Genomic DNA, 25,000 nt, shown 5'->3' with positions numbered 1-25,000 from the left:
CTCAGCTCAGCTTTGGGACGTCCACGACAGGCCCCATTGCTCCAGGGGCGGCCGGGGAACTTTGGTTCTAGGGCACACATATGACCGGTCTCTATGGCTTTGTCACAGTGTGTCTGGCCGACAGCCATGCCGTTTACGGACGTTGGTTCTGTCTGGGATACCTCCAGCCGGGTAGTCGCAGGACAGGTAAGTAGTGGCCCCTTACTCAGGTAAGTGGTCTGGCTGGTGGTTTCCCTGGGGAGGTCGACTGAGGGTCCGCCCTGCTTTCCTCTCTCCCCTTCCTCTCCCTCCTTCCCCTGACTGGGTAGTGGCTGTGAAGGGGGGCCTCCTGGGTTTTCTTTGTTACCACCGGGGCCCGTGTGTTGTAGGGGGACTGTGTTGTTACTCTGGGGGGTGCTGCTGTGTGCTGCTGTGTTCTATGAGGTAATTTTTACCTCAGACAGCGGCCGTCTTGGAAATCTCCTTGGTAACGCTGTGATTCTTTTCTGAGGTAACAGACAAAGCAGTCAGGGCTGCTGTGTTCTATGAGGTAATTTTTACCTCAGACAGCGACCGTCTTGGAAATCTCCTTGGTAACGCTGTGATTCTTTTCTGAGGTAACAGACAAAGCAGTCAGTGCTGCTGTGTTCTATGAGGTAATTTTTACCTCAGACAGCGGCCGTCTTGGAAATCTCCTTGGTAACGCTGTGATTCTTTTCTGAGGTAACAAAGCAGTCAGGGCTGCTGTGTTCTATGAGGTAATTTTTACCTCAGATGGTGGCCATCTTGGAAATCTCCTTGGTAACGATGTGATTCTTTCCTGAGATGACTCGGCACAGCCTCTGGTCAGTTTTAGTGCCGTTACAGTTTTAGTGCTGTGAATCTTCCATGAGGTGAATACACATCACAGTCAGCACATCAGAGCACACCTGAGGTTTTTCAGCTCCCTCTGCAGCTGGGTGGGGTGGTGAATACCGGGGGCCCCCCATGCTCTGCAATAGCAGCAAGGAGGTGACCAGTGGGGTTTTTTTGTCCTGCCTTGCAGGGTGGGTGACTCAGCGCTGACACTATGGAACTCAAGCTATGCCTGAGTTAACCCTTAATGCCCCTCCCCCTGCCACATCTGTTATGTTGGCTGTCCTGGGTTTCTTGCCAGGTTTGAAGCAGCTAGTGCCCGGATGGGGGGTAAAAAAGCGCCCCCTCCCTGAAGCCTGCTTCTGGGGATGACACAGAATCGCTGTTTTTTTTTCTGGTTCTGTTATGTCAGAGGCTGCGGGTTTTAACCCTTATGGATAGTGAGGATGACTCTGCTGCAGTCAGTTGCTGGCAAGAATTTGTTGGAGCTCTTGTTTCTGCGGTGCGTGAGGCTCTAAAAATTGAGGATGTGGCGGAGACACCTCCGTGTCAGTACCAGCAGACTACCACGCATCGCTGAAGTGTTTCCTTGTGTTCCTTATTTGGACTATATGTTATACAAGGAATGGGATGCACCGCAAAAAGTTTGTCAAAAAACTTTGCAACCCGTTACCCCCTTGAGGGGGGCTTTAAAAAAAAAAAAAAAAAAAAAGTAGGTCTCTCCTCCGCCAGTGGACCCCCCTGTGTCCAGACTGCGCAAGGCCACCACATTGCCTGTGGAAGGGGCTCCTGCATTTCAGGATCCCGCTGATAGGAGAGTGGAGGCCGTGGCCCGCTCCCTATTCACGGTGGTGGGTTCGGCGGTGAGGCCGGCTCTGGCAGGCCCCGACTAAAAGGGCGAAGCTCCTGCTGCAGGAGCTGGAAGAAGGACCTCTAAGGTGGCCTTGGTGATCACCGTTAAGGGTGAACGGTCCTTTTGGGTCTTCCCTGACTGGCATCATTGAGGATGCCACAGGTGGTAAGCGCATGCTGTTCCCACGGTTTGGGAAGGGCTAGGGACCTCGCCCTGTGCAAGGACCCTCCTTGCCTACCTCCGAGCGTTTTTTCGCTCGCCCTGTGCGGTGGGGGTAGGTCTACATGGTGCTTGAATCCCCGCTGCGGGGTAGCAGCGCACCGGATACCGCATGCCTAACAAGTCTGCGGACATACCTGCTTCCGCCTGAAGGTCTGCTCCCGCCCGTGTCTCGGGTGGGAGACTGGCTTCGCATTGCGAAGTGTTTTCCTTGGGGTACAAGATTGAGTTTCTCTCTTGTCTGCCAAACAGGTTTTTTCCCTCCGGCTTCTGGCCTCCTCCGGTTCGCCGGTTGACTCCGTCAGGGGCTGTCCAGGATCTTCTGGTCAGGGGAGTGATTGTGCCAGTTCCCTCGTTGGAACGGTCTCGGGGTTTTACTCCATTCTGTTTGTGTCCCCATGGAGGATGGGGCCCGGTCGATCCTGGGCCTCAAGTCCCTCGTTTTGTTTTTGTCAGGTTTTTCTGGCATCCTTGGATGTCATGAACGTGTACCTGCATATCCTCAAACCACCAGAGATTCTGTGCTTTGCGGTCGGGGGGGGCCATTTTCAATGGTGTCCTTCCCATTCGGCGGGTTTTCGCCAAGGTGCTCGTACCGATACTGGCCCGGCTGTGACAGCGGGGGTTTGTTATCATGGGATGTCTGGACGACATTCTCCTACGAGCTTCTTCGAGCTCTGCATTGGTGGAGCCGTGTCTATCACGTGTCAGGCTCTCCGAGTGTTCGGCTGGTTTCTGGATTGTCCTGAAATCAGGGTTGATTCCGTCTCAGGGATACCTGAGACTGGTCCTGGATTCCTCCGGGGCGGGAGTGTTTTTCTCCTAGCGGAAAAACTTCAGACTCTGCTATCTGCTGTGCAGCAGTTGCCGACCCAGAAGCGGTCATCTCTGCGATTCTGCAGGAAGGTTCTGGGTCAGTTGGTAGCCTCTTTCGAGGCGGTTCCGTATGACCAATTCAACGCCAGGGTACTACGGAGGGAACTGCTGTCACGATGGGACTAGCTTCCGTCATCTCTGGATTACCAGATTCAGTTGAGTCATCTGATCATGTCTCCCCTGGTATGGTGGCTGGCGTTTCCGGTGCTTCGGGCCGGAAAGTCATTTTTCTGCAGGCCACTGGACAGTGGTCACGACGGATGCCAGCCTCTCCGGTTGGGGAGGGGCGCTTGGGGCACCCAGTCAGCCCAGGGGCACTGGACTCAGGTGGAGTCCTGCCTACTGATCAACGTTCTGGAGCTCCGAGCAATCAAGCTTTGCCTTACCAGGTGATCCCTGGATCTACAGGGCCGACCGGTCAGGATCCTGTCCGATAACACCACGTCCGTGGCGTAGGTTGATCATCAGGGAGGCACACGGAGTTCTGTTGCAGCGACGGGAGTCGCGCGCATCCTTTCGGTGGGCCGAAGGGTCCGTTCCGGCTCTATCGGCCGGGTACATTCCGGGAATACGGAATTGGCTAGCCGACTACCTAAGTCGCACTGCACTGGGCCAAGGAGAGTGGTCTCTCCACCCGCAGGTGTTTCGGGGTCTGTGCCGAAAGTGGGGCACTCCGGACGTGGACCTTCTAGCGTCCCGTCTCTATATCGGTAGGTGCCACGGTTCGTGGCCAGGTTTAAGGACCCGTGGGCGGACGCGTCAGGCGCGTTGGTGGCTCCTTGGGGTCGCTGTCGCCTACTTTACACCTTCCCTCCTCGGAAGCTTCTTCCTCGCCTGCTGCGCAGAGTAGAAGCTGTAGGGATTCTATCGGTCCAGATTGGCCGCGTCGCTTCTGGTACGCGGACCAGGTGCGTCTGCTGGCAGACGCCCCCTAGCGTCTTCCCCTGGGAATTGATTTTCTGTTACAGGGTCCAATCTTCCACCCTGTTTCACAGCCACCGGCCTTAGCGGCGTGGCTGTTGAGAGCCAGGGGCTTAAGGACCGAGGCCTATTGGGCTCGGTGGTCTCTACCGTGCTGCCTGCACGGAGGTCTACCTCACGTAGGTTTTTTCCTCATACATGGAAGGCCTACTTCTCTGTGTGTGGGGAGATGAACTGGCACTCTCGTACATGCGTTGTGTACAGGATTCTGCTGTCTTTGCAGCAGGGAGTGGTTCAGGCTCTCGCCTTACGTACGGTTAGGAGCCAGATTTCTGCTCTGGCTGTTTTTTACTTGCAGCGACCCTTGGCATAGCACTCCTGGGTGCGTGCGTTGGGTCAGGGGGTCTGGCAGGTGGCCCCTCCGGTGCGCCCTCCATTACCCCCATGGGACTTGAATTTAGTCCTTTCAGTGCTTCGGGATGCTCCCTTTGAGGACATTCGGGAGGTTTTTTGTTTTATTGTCACAAAAGGTGATTTTATTTCTGGTAGCAATTACCTCGATCAGACGGGTGTCTGTCTGTTCTGGTGGCCTTGTCTTGCAAGGCTCCCTGCTTGGTCATCCGTAAGGACGAGGTGGTGCTGCGGCCGCAGCCGTTTTTTCTCCCTAAGGTCGTTTCGGCTTTTCACTTGGATGTGGACATTGTTCTTCCATCCTTGTGTCCTCAGCCGAAGAACCCGAAGGAGGCCACTTTACATTCTTTGGATGTGGTTCGGGCCCTTCGAGTTTACTTGTCGGCGACAGCTCTGTTCCGGATGTCGGACTCGCTGTTCGTGTCTGTGTCCGGTCCCAGTAAGGGCCTGGCAGTTTCGTCGGCCACCATTTCCAGGTGGATCCGACGGATTGTGCTTCAGGCCTACGCCCTGAAGGGGCGGGCGCCTCCCTTTCGGGTCACGGCGCATTCGACCAGGGCGATCGGGGCCTCTTGGGCTTCCGACACCAAGCCTCTGTGTTACTGGTGTGTAAGGCTGCGACCTGGTCGTCGGTCCACGCTTTTTCAAAGTTTTATATGGTGGATGTGAGTGCATCTTCGGATGCCTCCATTGGCCGCAGGGTGTTACAGGCGGCAGTTTAAGGTTGGAGTTCCTCCGTTGAGTAACTCCGGTTTTTGTTTGGGGTGTAACCTGTTTTTGCTGTGTTATTTTTCCCACCCCTCGAATTTTTTTGACACTGCTTGGGGACGTCCCTAAGGTCAATGAAGGCTGTGTCCGTCTATGAACGAAAGAGAAAAAAGGATTTTTGTACTCACCGTAAAATCCATTTCTCTGAGTTCATAGACGGACACAGCACCCACCCCTCCTTTGTTTGTACTGCTTGTTACGAACTGAGGCTGCTAAAGCAGGGTGTGGGTTATGCCTGGGGGAGCCACGCCCCCTGGGAGGAGCAGCATGAAGGAAAGTTTTTAACACCTTAAGTGCTGTAGAATTCTGCCTAAATCTCCTGGTAGGAAGAAGCATAACCCTAAGGTCAATGAAGGCTGTGTCCGTCTATGAACTCAGAGAAATGGATTTTACGGTGAGTACAAAAATCCTTTTTTTTCACCAAGGTGCTTGCACCGATCCTAGCTTTGCTGAGACAGCGAGGCATTGCCATCGTGGGATACTTAGACGATCTTCTGAGAGCAGCTTCTGGCTCAGAATTAGAGGTGGATGTGTCTATAGCCAGCTAGACCCTCCAAGATTTTGGGTGGGTGTTAAATATTCAGAAGTCGGTCCTGGTACAGACTCAGCGATAGGAGTACCTAGGGTTGATTCTGGACGACTCTGAAGTCTGTCTTCTCCTGGAAAAAATGCACTCTTCAGTCTGCGGTGAAGCTGTTGGCATCCCGCAAATGGTGGTCTCTCCGTTTTTGCATGCGAGTCCTAGGTCTGATGGTAGCCTCCTTCGAGGCGGTACCGTATGCCCAGTTCCACACTTGTGTATTGCAGAGGGAGATCCTGTCCAAATGGAACAAATCTCCAAAATCCAGTGGACGGTGATTGCAACGGACGCCAGCCTCACGGGTTGAGGGCGTCCAGTCGGCCCAGGGTCGCTGGACTCTAGAAGAATCCCGTCTGCTGACCAAAGTCCTGGGACTTCAGGGGCGATCAGGCTATGCCTCTCCTCGTGGTCGAGGAGGTTGCAAGGTCGCCCAATTAGGATCCAGTAGGCGGTGGCTTATGTCAACCATCAGGGGGGAACATGGAGCACAGTTGCAGCGTCCAAGGTCGCTCACATTCTAAGGTGGAAAGAAGCGTGTCGGCTCTGTCGGCCATCTACATTCCAGGCGTAGAAAACTGGCAGGCAGTCTACCTGAGTCGCCAGATGCTGAACCAGAGGGAATGGTCATTGCATCCGGAGGTGTTTCAACTCCTTTGCAGGAGGTGGGGCACACCGCACGTGGATCTCCTGGCCTCTCGCCTCAACTGCAAGGTGTCAGGATTTGTGGCCAGGTCCAGAGATCCCTGGGCAGATGTGTCCGGTGCGTGGGTGGCCCGTGTAGCCAGTATCGGCTACTTTATGCCTTTCCCCCCATTGACGTTGCTTTCTCGGCTGCTCCGCAGAGTGGAGGCCGAGGGGATACCGATGATTATAATTGCTCCAGATTGACCTCGGCGTCCTTGGATCAAGGTCTTTCGGACTTGGTCATCTCAACCATGCTGAGGGCATGGAAGTCTTCTTCCAGGAAGATCTACCATCGCACCTGGAAGGCCTACATCTCTTTGTATGAAGAGATGGGGTGACGTCTATGGACGTATTTGGTTTCCAGGATCCTGCTGTTTTTTACAGCGTGGAGTGGATCAGAAACTTGCCTTAAAGGATCACTAAAGGAATTTTTTTTTTTTTTTTTGCTGAAATGACTGTTTACAGGGTCTAGAGACATAAGTTAACTGATTCCTTTTAAAAATGATTAAAAATAGATAAAAATCAGCCATATAATGTGCCTGTAGTTTCACTTTCGTTTTTAAACTGGTTTCATGTTTATGTGAAGTAAAGAGACACACAGAACAAAAACAAACAAATCCAGGGCAGTGTTTTGTTTTTAAAATGAAAATGAGTCTTGGACCTCTCTATCTGCCCATGCCCAGAATTATTAAAATGGCAATGGAGGGGGCATAGCCACAATCAAGGGGACTGAAGTTCCTCAAGTCTATACATTTGTTCCATTTTATAGATGATGCTTTTATCCTGCAACACTGCAAGAAGATATCCTATGCTATGATCAAATAAAATACAAATACATACCCACTTATGTTTCAAACCATGTTGATTAACCACTTAAAGACCTCAGGTGTTTTTCAGATTTGGTGTTTGCAAGACTAAAACATTTTTTTCTGCTAGAAAATTACTTAAAACCCCCAAACATTATATATATTTTTTTTCTAACACCCTAGAGAATAAAATGGCGGTCATTGCAATACTTTTTGTCACATCGTATTTGCGCAGCAGTCTTACAAGCGCACTTTTTTTTGGAAAAAATTCACTTTTTTGAATTAAAAAATAAGACAACAATAAATTTGGCCCAATTTTTTTATATATTGTGAAAGATAATGTTACGCCGAGTAAAATGATACCCAACATGTCACGGTTTAAAATTGCGCCCGCTCGTGGCATGGCGTCAAACTTTTACCCTTAAAAATCTAGATAGGCGACGTTTAAAAAATTCTATAAGTTGCATTTTTTGAGCTACAGAGTAGCTCTAGGGCTATAATTATTGCTCTCGCTCTAACGATCGCGGCGATACCTCACTTGTGTGATTTGAACACCGTTTTCATATGCGGGCGCTACTCGCGTATGCGTTCGCTTCTGCGCGCGAGCTCGTCAGGACGGGGCGCTTTAAAAAAATTTTTTTTTTGTTTTCTTATTTAATTTTATTGATTTTATTATTTTTTACACTAAAATATAAAAAAAAAAAAAAAAAATGATCACTTTTATTCCTATTACAAGGAATGTAAACATCCCTTGTAATAGAAAAAAGCATGACAGGTCCTCTTAAATATGAGATCTGGGGTCAAAAAGACCTCAGATCTCATATTTAGGCTTAAATGAAAAAAAAAAAAAAAAAAAGGAAAATTTGTCATTTAAAAAAATGACAGAAAAAAAATTGTCTCTTTAAGAGGCTGGGCGGGACTGACGTTTTGACGTCACTTCCGCCCAGCAGAGCTATGAGGACGGGTGGGGGCCATCTTGCCCTCACTCAAGTCCTCACTCTCCAGGCGGCAGCATCGGATCTCCTCCGCCGCTACCGACGGCTCCGGTAAGCGGCGGAAAAGCGGCGGGAGGGGGGGGGCCCCTCTCCCGCCACCGATAACGGCGATCTCGCGGCGAATCCGCCGCGGAGACCGCCGTTATCGTTTACACGGCCGCCAGCTGAAAACATGGATATCTCAGTTGTGGCAGCAGCTGCTGCCGTTACTGAGATATCCATGTTTAAAAAGAGGACGTATATATACAGTGGGGGGTCCGTAAGTGGTTAAAAAATAAAAGTAAAAAATTAATTAGTAGGATTCTTTATTTGCCTGTAAATTCCTTATCTTTGAGTACAGTCCAGGACAAGGGCCCTTCTCTGTGTTTTGATCACCCCTTTTTTATATATATATATATATATATATATATATATATATATATATATATATATATATATATATATATAACACTGGAGTTTCACGGAGTGGACAGGGTTATAATTATGCTCTATGGGCAGCCCCAGCGAAAACAAGTACTGTATTCCCATGGAATTTACAGACAAGTATAATAAAACCTATGAGAGAGAAGATCACCGCTCAAGGTAGGTCTATTGTAGGGTCGTTTCACAAATATAGGACTCCAAGGGTGCAGGCAATGCACTAAGGCAAATATTGCCATGAGTAAGCACTGAAGCCAGTGCGAAACGTCGGTATTCTCCTGTTCCTATTGCTGTGATCTGCTGTGTTCTTGCTGTTGATTTGAATAAAGACAACCCGTTTGGTTTGGAGTGCGGCTGTCCATCCCTCATCTTTATACCAATATAATAAAACCTAGACTTGGGCACCCAGTCCTTTAAAGCCAGCCATTATAACTGAATGAATCCATATTGTGAAAAATGCAATTGCCAATATTCTTTGTAATTTTACTATGCTGTCCTGTCAACATGATTTAGTATATTAGTTGTAAACAACCATATTGTATATTTTGTGTTTTTACTTTGTTAGGTTTTTTTTTTAGCTGCTTTAAAAAAAAAAATTGGTCTATAATTTTATCTGAGGAATGGTCATCTCTCAAATGCAGGACAGGGCAACACTGTCATTGTCAGGGGCCGACGCTAATCCCTGATATTCCTATGATTACTACCTGACATTTCTGGATATGGGAAAGCATGTTTTCGTCTCACCTGTGACAGTGCTTGGGCCTAGCAGCTGATCGCTAGGCCTGTGCACTGTTGCATGACTAACAGAATGACTTTACGCCTCCCTTTGCCTACACTGGTGATTCCAATGATGGCTGTGACAAAAGAAAGAACAGCAATGGAGAGTAGCCAAGTTGTGTGTTTTTAAGGGTTGGAGAGGCAAGGTGACTGTTCTTTTAAGGGGAGATGGTACATAAAACTTGTACCTTCTTTTTTTTTTTTTTTTTTTTTTTTTTTCACATTCATGCTGAGAAATATAGAAACTATTTTAGAACAACATCACTGACCTTTTTAATATTTTATGTAAGACTTTTTCTTTTTTTTCTTGAATAGTAAGCGGTCCAAAATCTAGTGCGGTGCAGCCATCTGAACCAACTACACAGTTTTCTGGCCAGTCCAAGGACATACCTGTAGAGGAACAAAGCAATGGACTTGGGAAAACCAGTAAAGAACTTAATGGTGATCCTCCAAGCAGCAATCTTAAACCGGAGTCTGATGCTAGTGATGGACTACAAGAACAAGACTCTTTGTCAAGTCAACATACTGACATCATTTCTGATGTCAAGGATTCAACGCAGCCGACAGAAGTAAAGCCACCTCTTGATCAGGATGAAAGGACGGTAGTTTCTAAATCTCTAGTAAAGACTGGGGCTGCAAAAGACTTAGACTTTGACCTTTCCAGTGATAGTGATAGTGAGACTGAAAATAGGAAAACACCGTCCCCTCCTTCACCTGGGAGTGAAAATGAATGTAAAAAAAATAAAAAGTCAGAACATTTAGACCAGGAATCTGGTGTGTTACAGGAATCCAGCACACAAGATTTACCTGAAAAACCGTGCACTGAGAACCATAACAGTGGTGAAAAACTGACATTGGAAGCAAAAGATAAACTGCTTACCGGAGAGGACAATATAGAAGTTCAGGGGGTGGATCAAGATGGCCTTTGTGACTTGGGTAATGGTTGTACAGACAAGAAAGAGATAGAAACTGAGTCCCAAAATAGTGAGCAGTCTGGTATTACAGTAGGAGAGTCACTAGATCAGAGTATGGAAGAGGATGACGATGATGGTGATGATGTGGATGAAGATGATCATTTAATATACCTTGAGGAGATTCTTGTTAGGGTACACACAGATTACTATGCAAAGTATGATCGATTTCTGAAAAAAGAGTTGGATGAGACTCCTGATATTCGTAAAATAGTGCCAGAGCTGAAAAGCAAAGTTTTGGAAAACACAATGATTGCATTCAGTGGCCTTCATCCTACAAACTTTCCTATTGAGAGGACACGGGAATACTATCATGCCAGAGCTCTGGGCTCAAAGATCAGCAAACAACTGGTTTTAAATGACGACGGACCAAACCGGGTGACCCACCTTATTGCAGCAAGGGCAGGTAGGTGAACTACTGTTTGCAAAGCTTTAAGCATGCCTTCATAAAGCAGGGCAGTGGCTAATTGTATTTGACACCTGACTGACTTGTTTTACATTATTTTTTCAATACAAGAAAGGAGGGCTACACATGAAAGCTAGTTACTTAATTTATGATATTCTTGTGGACCTAGAAATTGAGTCTTTGCTTTGTACAATTGTTTTATTGTGTGAAATCAAATGCCTTATTTAAAATTCTTTCTTTTTAGATCTCTCAAATTGAAAATTGTAGCGGGTCTCATGCGCTGCCTTTGACACTTATGGCAGGTGGCACAACAGCAGCTAGTTTTCAAATGCTGAAGTACATTTTAACAAGTTGGGCAGCCCATTCATGTACACCTCTGTACCAAAGAATTTTTCTCATGCTGCCATACCAGCATTGGCGTCACTGACCACAATAATAACCACCAGCATTGGTGTTGGTGGATGCAATAATACTCACATTGGTTCCAGTAATTGCAATATTAACCCCCAGCGCTGGTGTCAGTGACCACAGTATTAACACCCACGTGGTTAATTTTGGTTTTAATGTTTTGAGATTTATTTGCCAAGCAAAGCTGTGTGATTTAGGTAGTTATGCTAGCAGCCTTTTCTTGACATTATGTTTGTTTTGGGACAGAAAAGCTAAACTATGTCACTGTCCCAGATGTAGGTAAAGCTGCACTGCAATTTACAAAGTGACAAAAAAAAACTAAAACTAACGCTTACTACAGGATATCACGGCACAGAGCAGAATTTGCTGGCTTATTTTTAAATATTCTGTTCCATCATATTCCTTTTTAAGAAATAATTTGGCAAAATTCGATTTTGCTTAAAGCGGTGGTTCACCCTCCTTAACAACAGTCTAGCATTAAATTTGGCATAGTAGCGCGAGCTACAGTATGCCTGTCTGTATTTTTTTATCCCCGTACTCACTGTGCAATTGTATATTGAAGATTCCGACTCCCCGCGGGGAATGGGCGTGCCTATGGAGAGGGAGGATGATTGACGGCCGGCTCTGGCACGTCACGCTCCCCGAAGACAGCCGGAGTAGGTCTCGGCTCTTCACGGCGCAGGCGCCGTGAAGAGCCAAGCCTATTTCGGCTATTTCCGGAGAAGCGTGACGTGCCAGGGCCGGCCGTCAATCACCTTCCCTCTCCATAGGAACGCCCATTCCCCGGAATCTTCAATATACAATTGCACAGTGAGTACGGGGATAAAAAAATACAGACAGGCATACTGTAGCTCGCGCTACTATGCCGAATTTAATGCTAGAGGGGAAAAAAAATATATATTTTTTTTATATAGGGTGAACCCCCGCTTTAAGGAAAAATGGTAAACAGTTTATTAAAACCATTCATTTTTTTTTTACTGGCAACTTTTTCCTTTACTGGTATTTACTGGCAGGAAAAAATTGCCTGTTTTTTTACTGGCTGGCTGCCAGTAAAAATACTGACTGTTGGTAACACTGTCTAAGACCCCTTTCACACTAAGCCACCCATAGCGTCTGCGGTAAATTGCCGCTATTTTTACCGCCAACGCTATGGGAGGATTTGCGGAGCATTTCGGCCACTAGCGGGGTGCTTTTAACCCTCACTAGTGGCCGAGAAAGGGTTAAAACCGCCCGCAATGCGTTCCTGAAGCAGCGCATTGTGAGCGGTATAGCCGCGTTGTCCCATTGAGCTCAATGGGCAGGAGTGGTGGAGGAGCGGTAAACGCACCGCTTCAAAGATGCGGCTAGCAGGACTTTTTTTTTACCGTCCTGCTAGCGCAATGCTCCAGTGTGAAAGCACTTGGGCTTTTACACTGGAGACAATGGAGCAACTGTTTGAGGGCGGATTGCAGGCGCTATTTTTAACTCTATAGCGCCTGCAATATGCCCTCAGTGTGAAGGGGGTCTAGCTCCATACATTTTTATTGAAAACCACTAAGGAACACACTCGCATTGAAAGGTGCACAGATTCTGATGCACTCCAGTAAAATCTGCATAAAAGCTTCTAAGGAGCAAATATATCGGCTTCATCTCTATTGTGTTGTATTCTACGTCTCTTCCAGTTTGCACGATGATGTCGCTGGCTTCATAGCCAGTTGGATCAGTTCTGAGCCAAGAGTTACACATACAGTGCCTTGCGAAAGTATTCGGCCCCCTTGAACTTTGCAACCTTTTGCCACATTTCAGGCTTCAAACATAAAGATATAAAACTGTATTTTTTTTTTTTTTTGAAGAATCAACAACAAGTGGGACACAATCATGAAGTGGAACGAAATTTATTGGATATTTCAAACTTTTTTAACAAATAAAAAACTGAAAAATTGGGCGTGCAAAATTATTCAGCCCCTTTACTTTCAGTGCAGCAAACTCTCTCCAGAAGTTCAGTGAGGATCTCTGAATGATCCAATGTTGACCTAAATGACTAATGATGATAAATAGAATCCACCTGTGTGTAATTAAGTCTCCGTATAAATGCACCTGCACTGTGATAGTCTCAGAGGTCCGTTTAAAGCGCAGAAAGCATCATGAAGAACAAGGAACACACCAGGCAGGTCCGAGATACTGTTGAGAAGTTTAAAGCCGGATTTGGATACAAAAAGATTTCCCAAGCTTTAAACATCCCAAGAAGCACTGTGCAAGCGATAATATTGAAATGGAAGGAGTATCAGACCACTGCAAATCTACGAAGACCTGGCCGTCCCTCTAAACTTTCAGCTCATACAAGGAGAAGACTGATCAGAGATGCAGCCAAGAGGCCCATGATCACTCTGAATGAACTGCAGAGATCTACAGCTGAGGTGGGAGACTCTGTCCATAGGACAACAATCAGTCCCTGTATACTGCACAAATCTGGCCTTTATGGAAGAGTGGCAAGAAGAAAGCCATTTCTTTAAATGGAGGTTCCATCAAAAAAAACAATTTTGCTTTAACCACTTGCCGACCGCCTTACGTATTTTAACGGCGGCACTTTAAAGATGGATATCTCGGTAACGGCAGCAGCTGCTGCCACAACTGAGGTATTCATCTTTAGTGCCGACGGTCCTGTAAACGATAACGGCGGTCTCCGCGGTGGATTCGCCGCGAGATCGCCGTTATCGGTGGAGGGAGAGGGCCCGCCGCTCTCCCGCGCCCTCCGCCGCTTACCGGAGCCGTCGGTAGCGGCAGAGGCGATCGGGACCGTTCGGCACCTGTGTGGGGATGCGACTGAGGGAAAAATCGCCCCCACCCGTCCCCATATCTCTGCTGGGCGGAAGTGACGTCAAAACGTCAGTCCCGCCCAGTGTCTTAAAGAGACATTTTTTTTTTTCTGTCATTTGAAAAAATGACAGTTTAATTTTTTTTTTTCTTTTTTTGCATTTAAGCCTAAATATGAGATCTGAGGTCTTTTTGACCCCAGATCTCATATTTAAGAGGACCTGTCATGCTTTTTTCTATTACAAGGGATGTTTACATTCCTTGTAATAGGAATAAAAGTGATATTTTTTTTTTTCTTATTTCAGTGTAAAAAATTATACAAATAAAAATAAATAAATAAGAAAACAAAAAAAAAAAATTTAAAACGCCCCGTCCCGACGAGCTCGCGCACAGAAGTGAACGCATACGCGAGTAGCGCCCGCATATGAAAACGGTGTTCAAACCACACAAGTGAGGTATCGCCGCGATCGTTAGAGCGAGAGAAATAATTATAACCCTAGGCCTACTCTGTAGCTCAAAAAATGCAACCTGTAGAATTTTTTAAACGTCGCCAATCGAGATTTTTAAGGGTAAAAGTTTGACGCCATGCCACGAGCGGGCGCAATTTTTAAGCGTGTCATGTTGGGTATCATTTTACTCGGCGTAACATTATCTTTCACAATATATAAAAAAATTGGGCAAAAATTGTTTTATTTTTTTATTCAAAAAAAATGAATTTTTCACAAAAAAAGTGCGCTTGTAAGACCGCTGCGCAAATACGGTGTGACAAAAAGTATTGCAATGACTGCCATTTTATTCCCTAGGATGTCTGCTAAAAAAAAAATATATAATGTTTGGGGGTTCTGATTAATTTTCTAGCAAAAAAATTGTGATTTTTACATGAAGGAGAGAAGTGCCAAAATAGGCCTGGTGATTAAGTGGTTAAACTGTAGCTTACGACTAAAAAAAGAAAAAAAAAAATTTTTTTTTTTTTTACTCATTTGGAAATGCCTGTTGCTATGCGGTCCCACGAAATCTCCCTTTGAAACCACCTAGGATTCTGACATCTCCCACTAATGCTCCTGGGAAATGTGTGTCATTTCCCAGGATGCAGTGCGCTGTCCAATTATCACTCCCCATCCAAGACTTCCAGGAAGTAAGTGCCTGTAGGCTTCACAATGCCCACAAGCAAAATGACAACGGTGTAGATATAGTTTTATAAACTATCTTTTTTGAATATCTATGCGGATCGGTGGCGAATTGTAAAATAGTAAGTGACCAGATTTATATTAGAAAAACGCAGGATGAAAGGACATACATTTAAAAAATGCTAATTGTGGTTGGAACTCCGCTTTAAAGATCTCTATAAAAAGTGTTGTTTAAAGTTTGACACAAGCCACCTGGGAGACACACCAAACATGTGGAAGAAGGTGCTCTGGTCAGATGAAACCAAAATCGAACTTTTTGGCAACAATGCAAAACGTTATGTTTGGCGTAAAAGCAACACAGCTCATCACCCTGAACACACCATCCCCACTGTGAAACATGGTGGTGGCAGCATCATGGTTTGGGCCTGATTTTCTTCAGCAGGGACAGGGAAGATGGTTAAAATTGATGGGAAGATGGATGGAGCCAAATACAGGACCATTCTGGAAGAAAACCTGATGGAGTCTGCAAAAGACCTGAGACTGGGACGGAGATTTGTCTTCCAACAAGACAATGATCCAAAACATAAAGCAAAATCTACAATGGAATGGTTCACAAATAAACATATCCAGGTGTTAGAATGGCCAAGTCAAAGTCCAGACCTGAATCCAATCGAGAATCTGTGGTAAGAACTGAAAACTGCTGTTCACAAACGCTCTCCATCCAACCTCACTGAGCTCAAGCTGTTTTGCAAGGAGGAATGGGCAAAAATGTCAGTCTCTCGATGTGCAAAACTGATAGAGACATACCCCAAGCGACTTACAGCTGTAATCGCAGCAAAAGGTGGCGCTACAAAGTATTAACTTAAGGGGGCTGAATAATTTTGCACGCCCAATTTTTCAGTTTATTTGTTAAAGTTTAAAATATCCAATAAATTTCGTTCCACTTCATGATTGTGTCCCACTTGTTGATTGTTCAAAAAAAAATAGTTTTATATCTTTATGTTTGAAGCCTGAAATGTGGCAAAAGGTCGCAAAGTTCAAGGGGGCCGAATAATTTCGCAAGGCACTGTATATTGATTGGCAGTGCAATGGTTATTATTAATTTATGAAAAACAGGGCCACAAAGTAGAGGGGCTATTGTTCAAGAATAAGGATAACGTTTAATGTCCCTTTTTCATGAGTTATTTTTTTGTAGGCTAAATGGTGGCAAGTGTACCTGGGTGTGTGGTAGTGATCTGGCTCCTTGACCACCACCAGATCACTTCCACCTGAAACCTCACAGTAGGAATATTCGATTACACGCACTCCTGGCTGCTATAACTCCCCCTCTTTTGTCATGGACGTATGACAAACGGTGGTGGAACATAAAGGATTACACTAAGACCCCTTTCACACTGGGGCGTTTTTCGGGCGTTTTTTAGGCGCTTTGGCGTTTAAAAAAAAGCCTGTAAAGCGCCTGAAAGAAGCCTCATCTGCAATCCCAATGTGAAAGCCCAAGTGCTTTCAGAGGCCTTTCACACTGCCAGCGCCCGAAAAACGCTGGTAAAGCGCTGCTAAGACCCCTTTCACACTGAGGCGCTTTTCAGGCGCTTTGGCGTTAAAAAAAGCTTCCTCAATGGGAAGGGGGCTTTAGGAGCAGTGTATTAACCGCTCCTAAAGCGCTGCAAAGAAGCTGCATGCAGGACTTTTTTTGACGCCCTGCCAGCTCAGCGCCTCAGTGTGAAAGCACTCAGGCTTTCACATTGGGATTGCAGATGCAGCTTCTTTCAGGCGCTTTTTTTTAACGCTAAGACCACTTTCACACTGGGGTGTTTTTCAGGCGCTTTAGTGTGAAAGCACTCGAGCTTTCACATTGGGATTGCAGATGCAGCTTCTTTCAGGCGTTTTACAGGCGCTTTTTTTAACGCTAAAGCGCTTGAAAAATGCCCCAGTGTGAAAGGGCCCTAAGGCTGCAACTAACGACTATTTTCATAATCTATAAGTTGGCCGATAATTGTTTTGATTAATTGAATAATCGGTTAATAACCTTAAAAAAAAAAATATATATTATTTTGCTGCGATTTTTTTTTTTTTTTTTGGCCAATTTGTTGTTGGGCAGATTAGAAAACACAAATTGCCACAAAAATGTTTTTTTCTGCTACTTCTCAATTGAAGTATATTGATCCAAAAAACATAAAAAATAGCACCGTTTTGCGTAAAAAATAAAAATAAAAAAAAAGTCCTTGCCCTTTCCAAATACACAGCAGCTGAAAAAATCATGGATGTGAAACCATGTAAATGAACTGTAGTGTGTTTCTGCAAAAAGCACAGAGGTGTAAAACCCGGCCTGAGATGTTTCATTTAGGAACATAACATAACATAAACTAAAATTAGTACAAAAAGAGCAGTTAATTGCTACTGTAAGGGGTTCATTTTTTACTGTGGGACAGTGAAAGTAATATTTACAGTAGCGATTTGCTCTTTTTGTACTATAAAGGGCTAATTTTTTTAACCCCATTATGTTACTGGCCGATTAATCGATTATGAAAATGGTAATCGATTAATTTCTTAATCGATTAGTTGTCGATTAATCGAATAGTTGTTTCGGCCCTAGATTACACTTTAATATAACATCCATGTATGCACCTGCAGAGCATAGCCTATTCAAATATTAATGGTGGATGTTTTGTCCCTTTTTTTTAGAATCAGTTTTTTTCCTTTTGGCATAAGCATTGTGTTTCTGACTCCAGGTACTGAAAAAGTTAAGCAAGCTCAGAACTGCAAACATCTTTATGTTGTGAACCCAGACTGGCTTTGGAGTTGCCTGGAGCGATGGGAAAAAGTAGAAGAGCAACTCTTTCCTTTAAAAGAGGATTACCTAAAGTCTCAGAGGTATGCATTTGGTAGTGTGTGTGTGTGTGTGTGTGTGTGTGTGTATGTATTGATGCAGCAGAAATTAATAGAGTAGTATATGGGAAAATTCAAATTCCAAGGAGATATGTTCAACATTTAGGAGACATGCAAATGTAAATACAGTTTGGTTTGTTTAATAGAAATATCAGTAAATGCTATGGGGCTGATTTACAAAAACCAGAGTGCAAAATGTATTGCAGCTGTGTATGGGAGACAGTCGGCTTCTAACTTCAGCTTGTTCACGTAAGCTTTGGGGGAAAAAAAAATGGAAGCCGATTTTTTTTTTTTTTTTTTTTTTTTTCTATGCAGAGCACCACATTTTGCACTCTCTACTTTTAGTAAATCAACCCCTATGCCTCAGTATAGGTAAACCTCTCTCAGGACTTTGAAGCTATTTTTATCCTTTTTCTTTTTTTTTTTCTTCTTTTTTTCTTTTTATACATATTGCTATGTTTTTTAAACGTTTTCTTTCTTTCTGCTTCTCTTTCTTCAACAGAGCACTTAGCCCTTCTACCTTTCCAGACATTCACACTGCGTTTCAGACTCCACTCTATCATCCTACCCCTATTCACCCCATAACTCGGCCAGGTCCAGAAGTTCGACAGTATGACCCAGTTACTGGCAAGCTTATTCGAAAAGTATCACAGGATTCCAGTCAATCGCCATATATTCAGTCACCGTGCCCATCTCTCGGCCTAGCTGTCCATGGAGAACACTCATCCTTCAGGTACAAAGAAGCACTAATGCGGGACTGTAATTTTAAAGGCAATTTATAGTCTTATTTTTGCTGTTGGTGTGATTCCAACCATTGCTTGCATGTAGGATTTTCATTTCTGATTTGTATTCATGTTTTTTTTTCTGGAAGCAATCCACCACCACCCAATTGTCTAGATGCCACAATGTAAATTACTGGGGTTGGATCCGTTCATTATAGTAATCTGTAGTTTAAGCATTGTATGTACAGTAAAACCTTGGTTTGAGAACGCTTTTCAAGACAAGCAACATTTCTAAATACATTTTGACTTGATTTACAAGCGATGTCTTGATATAAGACATGTCACAACTGATTATAAGAGACGAGGGTTGCCTCCAAGTGTAGCAGTATGGTCTCATTTAATGAAGGAACAACATTAAACAAATCACATGGTTGATTAAAACGGGCACATCTAAGTATGCAGGCATCTGGGGTAAAGCTGTCCACATAGACCATCCTCCACACCGCCATCAACGTCATCCCTTCCACGCTGCACTCCATGAGCGTTTCAAGCCTCGCTTTCAGATCGCTCTACTGCAGGGTAGTCTTCCCAGTCACGATTGCAGACTGACAGCGGTGAGGAGGAGGGCGGTGTATGTGGACAGCTTTACCACGGATGCCTGCATACTTAGATGTGCCTCTTTTAATCATCAGCCATGTGAGTTGCTAAATGTTGTACCTTCATTAAATGTATCCATATTGCTACACTTAGAGAGGCGTCTCTATTCTCTTTTATACGCAGTAGCTCCTGCTGGATTTTGCTTCTAATCTCCTTGTGGAGGCTTTCCTTTGTGGATGGACATTTTATGGTTACACAATCACATTGCTATAATTTTATATGGACTATAGACTGAAGGACTCGTGAATAAATGGTTGTGGAACGAATCATTTGAGTTGCCATTATTTCTTCTGGGAAAATGTGCTTTGAAATACGAGTGCTTTGGATTACAAGTATACTTCCAGAACTAATTATGCTCGCAATCCAAGGTTTTACTGTAATTATATGTGAAACGGGTCCTGTTGATTCAACAGTATTTACAATATATTTGTGAATGTTTATTGGCTTCCTAATACAAGAGTACTTACATTTTAGCAACAGCCAAACATAACTTTTCTTTAGTTCTGGACACGGTAGGGAAGGGTTTCAACTACTTTGAGGTATTTTGAGATCTTTCCTCACATAGTTTATTATTTTTCTTCTTCTGTAAGAGTTTTTGCATTTTATTTTTTATTTCTAAGATGGAGTAGAGAAGTGGAAGAACCCATTTCAGGTTCTAAAACTACAGAGCAAAAGCTTCAACCCCTCAGTGGCCATTCTGAAGGTTATGTACCTTAACCAATCTGTGCCCAGTCTACAGTGTAAGTGCCTTAACCGCTCAGTATATAGCCACACACAAAAAAACATTGACCCTCAACTTATAAAGCCGGCCATAGACTGTTTGTTTAAATTTCAGCCGGTTTAGCAAGAACTGGCCGAGATTTGAACCACTTGTGGGAAGTCTGAATGTACCCAAGTTAATCAGAACTAGCCTGTCGGATTTTAATTATTGCCAGAGGCTCTCTTGTGCTCTCTTGGCAGTAATATTCCCCCTTTCTCCACCAGGAGGGATTCCCCTATCAACACGGTCTGCTGCAGGGAAGAAAATTGCTTCTTCTATGGCCGGTTTAGGTGTTGCCGCTCGGTGACTGTTTGCAGTGTATGTGATCTGTTTCAGGAACATGTGCCTCAATCCCATAAATTCCATGTGTGCATTAACAGTACAGTGACTGGTCCTCAGAATAAAATTAATAACCTCTTGGCTTCCAGCCACAGCTCAGGTGGGTTAACCCCCTCAGAGCCCACTCCTCTGTGCAGTGTGGTAGCTTCCCAATACCCAGTTCTCGGTTCCTTGTGCTTCATCCCCTTGTTGCTCATTCTCCAGGTATTTATATTGACCCATCAGCACCAGGTACACCGTTCATGTAGGTTAACCACTCAGCATTTACCCCTTGGCTTTCAGTCTTCAGCAAATGTGTAATAACCCCTCTGTGCCTGCCCGCTTTGCATTAACCCCTCGGCACTTGGTTTCCTGCACATATGCTATAATCTCTTGCATTTATGCAATGCACCATGCCAAACATCAGTCTCGTATGCTCTGATTCTGGTGCAGTTGGGATCTTATCTACACTCATCCGTTTCCTTTTTAACAATCCCGAGCAAAAAAAAACATCCCCAATCTCCCATGGCCCCAGCATTACGGCCACTTTTTCTGGATTCCATGACAGTCTCTGCTAATAAACTGACTGCATGTTGGTGTATTCTTTTCAACCTACATTTTCACTACATTTTCAACCCAGTACCACGAACATAGTACTCCTGTTTGCGTATCCTCCTCACTGCCTCTACAGTCCATAGTGCTGCTGACAGTTTCAACACTTTCACTGTCCCAGAACGGCTTGCTTTAATTGTAACGGCCTGTTTCTTGGACACTGATTTTACCTCTGCCTCCTATTTCAAATCCTCTGTGTGAAGAGATCGGCTCCAATTCTGCCCCTCTATAATTACTAAATTTAGCAAATGCGTGCTGAAGACATTATGGGTCACATTACTCCACCCCTAGCCATTCAGCTCTGTCACAACCCTGCACTCCTTCCCTGCATGTAATGTCTGCTAAGATACTTTGCTAGTATTGTTTGTTATATCCTCAATCGTTCTTGTTCTGGCACACTTGCTATTATGAATAAAAAATGAAATGCGGTTTAATGTTGGCTTGTTTCTTCTGTTTTTGCATAAAGGAAAACAGAGGCCAAATAATTTCAAGTCCTGTGTACAGGGACTAAATACATTTGTGCTTGGTGATTTTGTTTATGTACATCCTGTGCAGTAACCATGTGAGAGTACATAGAGCTTTTAGTGCAGCCGCAGAATTTGTGTTCCAGCTACTGTATGTATGCACTTTTGTTTTTTCCCCCCTCTCTTCAGGGTACCACAAATGACTTGCTATTTTTTATATACATCTCATTTACAACCCTTATTATTGAATGCTGTTCATCTAGTATTGGATCACAGGATGTAAACAAAATGTAGATATTCTAATGACAATGTTTTGTTCAGTGTCTAGTGGAACAGGCTTGCATGTGATTTAGTTGATATTGGACTGGATTGGATCAGTGTGCGTGCAGTGCCAAAACGTTCCATCTGCAGATACCAATAGGTGTCAGTGGTTGTAAACCCTTTTGGGTGAGTTGCACCTACAGGTAAGCCTAGATCAAGGCTTAATTGTGGATGTTTGCAATGTCTCCTAAACCTACACGGTTTAGGAGATATTTTCTAAAACGAGTACACCGCTGTCTGCGGCGCAGGAGCACTGTAAATGCAGTTTTTGCTGAAATATAATGCCGTGTTTTAAAGCATGTGTGGAGTGACGCCATCGCCGCTCCGGCCAATCACAGGGCCGAAGCGGCGATACCCGGAAGTAACCTCCAGGTATCATGTCTACGGCTGGACTAGGACGGCATCGGGAGCTTCGATCTAAGGTAAGTAATGCATAATAAATGAGCTAGTATGCTAGTCATACTAGTTCATTATGCCTTTGTCTTGCAGGTTTTTTTTTGTTTTGTTTTTTTCAAATGGGTTTACAACCGCTTTATTGAATGGAGTCTGCATAATTGGTTCCTTTTTTGTCATAAGTAGGGCCAGGAGTTGTTGTTTAAAATGTTTTGTTACAGACCTACCCAGATAAGTCCTTGTTATAATTTGAATGTTTTGGCTACACTATGCAAGTCATTAATACTGTTTTTTTTTGTTTGTTTTTTTAGAACATTTTATTTTTTGTATCCTGTAAAATTTTGGTAATAAAATATGTAAAATGTTATTAGTGTTTTTTTTTTTTTGCTTTGTCTATCTTTCAAAGCACATTTTTATTGGATAGTAAGCAAGAATGGATCCATAGAAGAAATTGGCTGGAAACCCAGGTTGCCGGCTAATTGCTTCCATGGCATCAATTCACAGAAGCACACATTCCAGCCAAGAGCACGGGCCCTTAGCAATCTGTGGTAATGGACCAGTTCAGTGTGGGTAAAGTTTCTTTAGTAAGCAAGAATGTTTGGTTTGTCATAGACCTTAATCTGTGGCAAAATATGTTGGGACATTGGATCTATATTTTAGAAGTCCAGCTTTCATCCTCAAAAAACAGACGCTGTGAAAATGTGTGAAAATAATCTAAAACTTGTAACCAGAGGAAAACGGTCTGATGGACCGTTTTCATCGGTCCAAACCGATCGTGTGTGGGCCCCATAGGTTATTTAACCTTAAGTTTAAAAAAAAGCCAACTTGCTTTAAATTTAACCTATGGATTCCTAACTGATGGCAAAAAAACGATCATTAGTAGGCACAACCATCGGTTAAAAACCCACGCATGCTCAGAATCAAGTCGACGCATGCTTGGAAGCATTGAACTTAGTTTTTTTTTGTGTTTTACGTCACCGCGTTCTGACACGATCGTTTTTTTAACCAATGGTGTGTAGGCACGACGGACCATCAATCAGATTCATAGGTTAACCTATGACAACGGTCCTTCAGACCGTTCTCATTGGATGGACTGATCGTGTGTACGAGGCATTAGTGATCGTTCTCCCATAACCAAATAGTTTAGCCTGTCCATATCCACACACCATATATAACTAGAAGTTGTAAGACAAAAGTCTTGATAGCTAAAAAAAAAAGTGTCTCCTTCCTAATCTTCATCTTTGCTGTATTTTGCCTGCAACTGGACCAGTAAAGCTTAAAAAGAACGAGAGAACTGGCTGCACACACAACGCCTGGAAGATTACTCTCTGAAATGTTTCACCCAACAATGGACTAAATCGCCTGGTATTCTCTTGTGGACTTTGTGTTGGGACGTAGATGAGATCTGGGCCAGCAGTTGCACTTGACAGACAGGAAGGAGTCCAGTACAAGGCTTTAAAACAATGTGTTTTGCTGTGAGCTTGCTGCTTAAAGTGACCTTAAATGGACATCTTGCAGTGCCTACAAATTCTTGTGTAAATCTCCAAGTTTGATCCTTGTGTGCCTCTTGCATCCTTGGATCCATTGCCCAGGCTGTTAACAAGTCGAGAACAAGCCCCCTACTCTTTTGATTCTATGGTTTGTCTCATCATTCAACTGTCTAAAAACTTAGTCTGTAAAGGGTGCTTCTCCATAGAGCAGTGGCATTCTTCCCATCATAGTATAGCAGCTGAGGTTTTGCTCTTTAAGAGTAAATATTCTTCCATTTGAGAAAAAGGTTGTCATTTGCTGGAAAGTTATGTTTATTCTAGAGGCAGTTGTTTAAACTACACTATTTTAGCAGGGATAAGGGACACCCAGGCCTTCTGTATATACAGTTGATGGACTTTAATAGATCCTTGGATTGCTTAAAGAGAGTCCTAATGAAATGGATTACTATATGACGCAAGATGCATCAACCAGAGTTAAAATTATTGTAAAGTTAGATTTTTTTTTTTTCCTTTATATAACCTGTCATTACCTGCTCTGTGCAAAGGTTTCCTCCTATTCTGGGTCCCCCCCCCCCCCAAGTGCACACCAATAGAAAGCCGCTTCTTATTCGCCAATTCTTAAGGCCCCGTACACGCGATTTTGTTTTTCGGACGTCAATCGTGTTACGGTGACCGATCATCCGCAAATCTTGCAGTTTAGTTCAGTGCTTTCGACAGCCTATTTCACTTTTTCGGCAGACAAAAGCTGGATGTGCAGATTATTAAATTTTTGTCGGATGGGAACTCAATGTCTGATTTTCATTTCATTATTATGGTTGTCGTACAAAAAAAATCATAAAAGTAAGACTAGGCATGCTCAGAAACAAAAGGATGCGTACAAAACTGTTCAACACGTTGCATCACTTTTGACATTGTATTCTGTCAAACAAATTCTCGTGTTGTTGGTAACCTCTTCACTTTCGAAACGAGACTAGCATGCCACAAAAATCGGACCTTCTGTCGTCGGAAAATCAAAGCGTGTGTACGAGGCTTTAGATGTGAGGTCACCTGGTCATCAATCCAGTAACACTGCTTTTGAACAGAACAAGCTCTTTTGCAAATATATCCATTTAAAGTGTTGAGACAAACAATTTACCACTGAGAGGGGTGCTTACAATGATCATCTTTTTATTTATGTAAAAGCTTTATCACAAAAGGTAAAAAAAAAAAAAAAACTGTTGCTGTAACTGCAATGTTGGGTGGAGTTTGGCTTCAATTTGTTTAGTGTATCTAAGTCTGCTAGTACATCGAACACTCCTCTCCCCATACACTGACAATGCTACTGTACAAAGGAGCCCTTGTGCTCCTTCATCCAGAGTGGGGGCATTCTAATACAGGTGTTACTGGCCAGATCACCAGGTGAAAGCACAGGTAAATAAAGCAAAAGAAAAAAATGCAGCCACTACATCTACAGATTGTTAAGCTGCAATATATAACATTTTTGACTTGGGGGTTTAATACCGATTTTATAATCTGTACGAAGTGAAGT

At 44.1% G+C, this 25,000-nt stretch overlaps 1 protein-coding gene across 2 annotated transcripts in view; it reads left to right on the top strand.

The window, feature by feature from the left end:
• Positions 1-25,000, top strand: part of CTDP1 (CTD phosphatase subunit 1) — a 160,159-nt gene that overhangs the window by 63,756 nt on the left and 71,403 nt on the right. For both annotated transcript variants that reach the window (XM_040353848.1, XM_040353849.1), the window contains exons 8-10: positions 9,460-10,521; positions 17,579-17,720; positions 18,238-18,468. In XM_040353848.1, coding sequence (XP_040209782.1) covers positions 9,460-10,521; positions 17,579-17,720; positions 18,238-18,468 — 1,435 coding nt within the window. The remainder of the gene's footprint in view (positions 1-9,459; positions 10,522-17,578; positions 17,721-18,237; positions 18,469-25,000) is intronic.

The sequence above is a fragment of the Rana temporaria genome, chromosome 5, assembly GCF_905171775.1.
Source record: "Rana temporaria chromosome 5, aRanTem1.1, whole genome shotgun sequence".
Lineage (NCBI taxonomy): Eukaryota > Metazoa > Chordata > Amphibia > Anura > Ranidae > Rana > Rana temporaria.
Note: the sequence above shows the minus strand (reverse complement) of the source record. Positions and strands in the feature narration are given on the sequence as shown.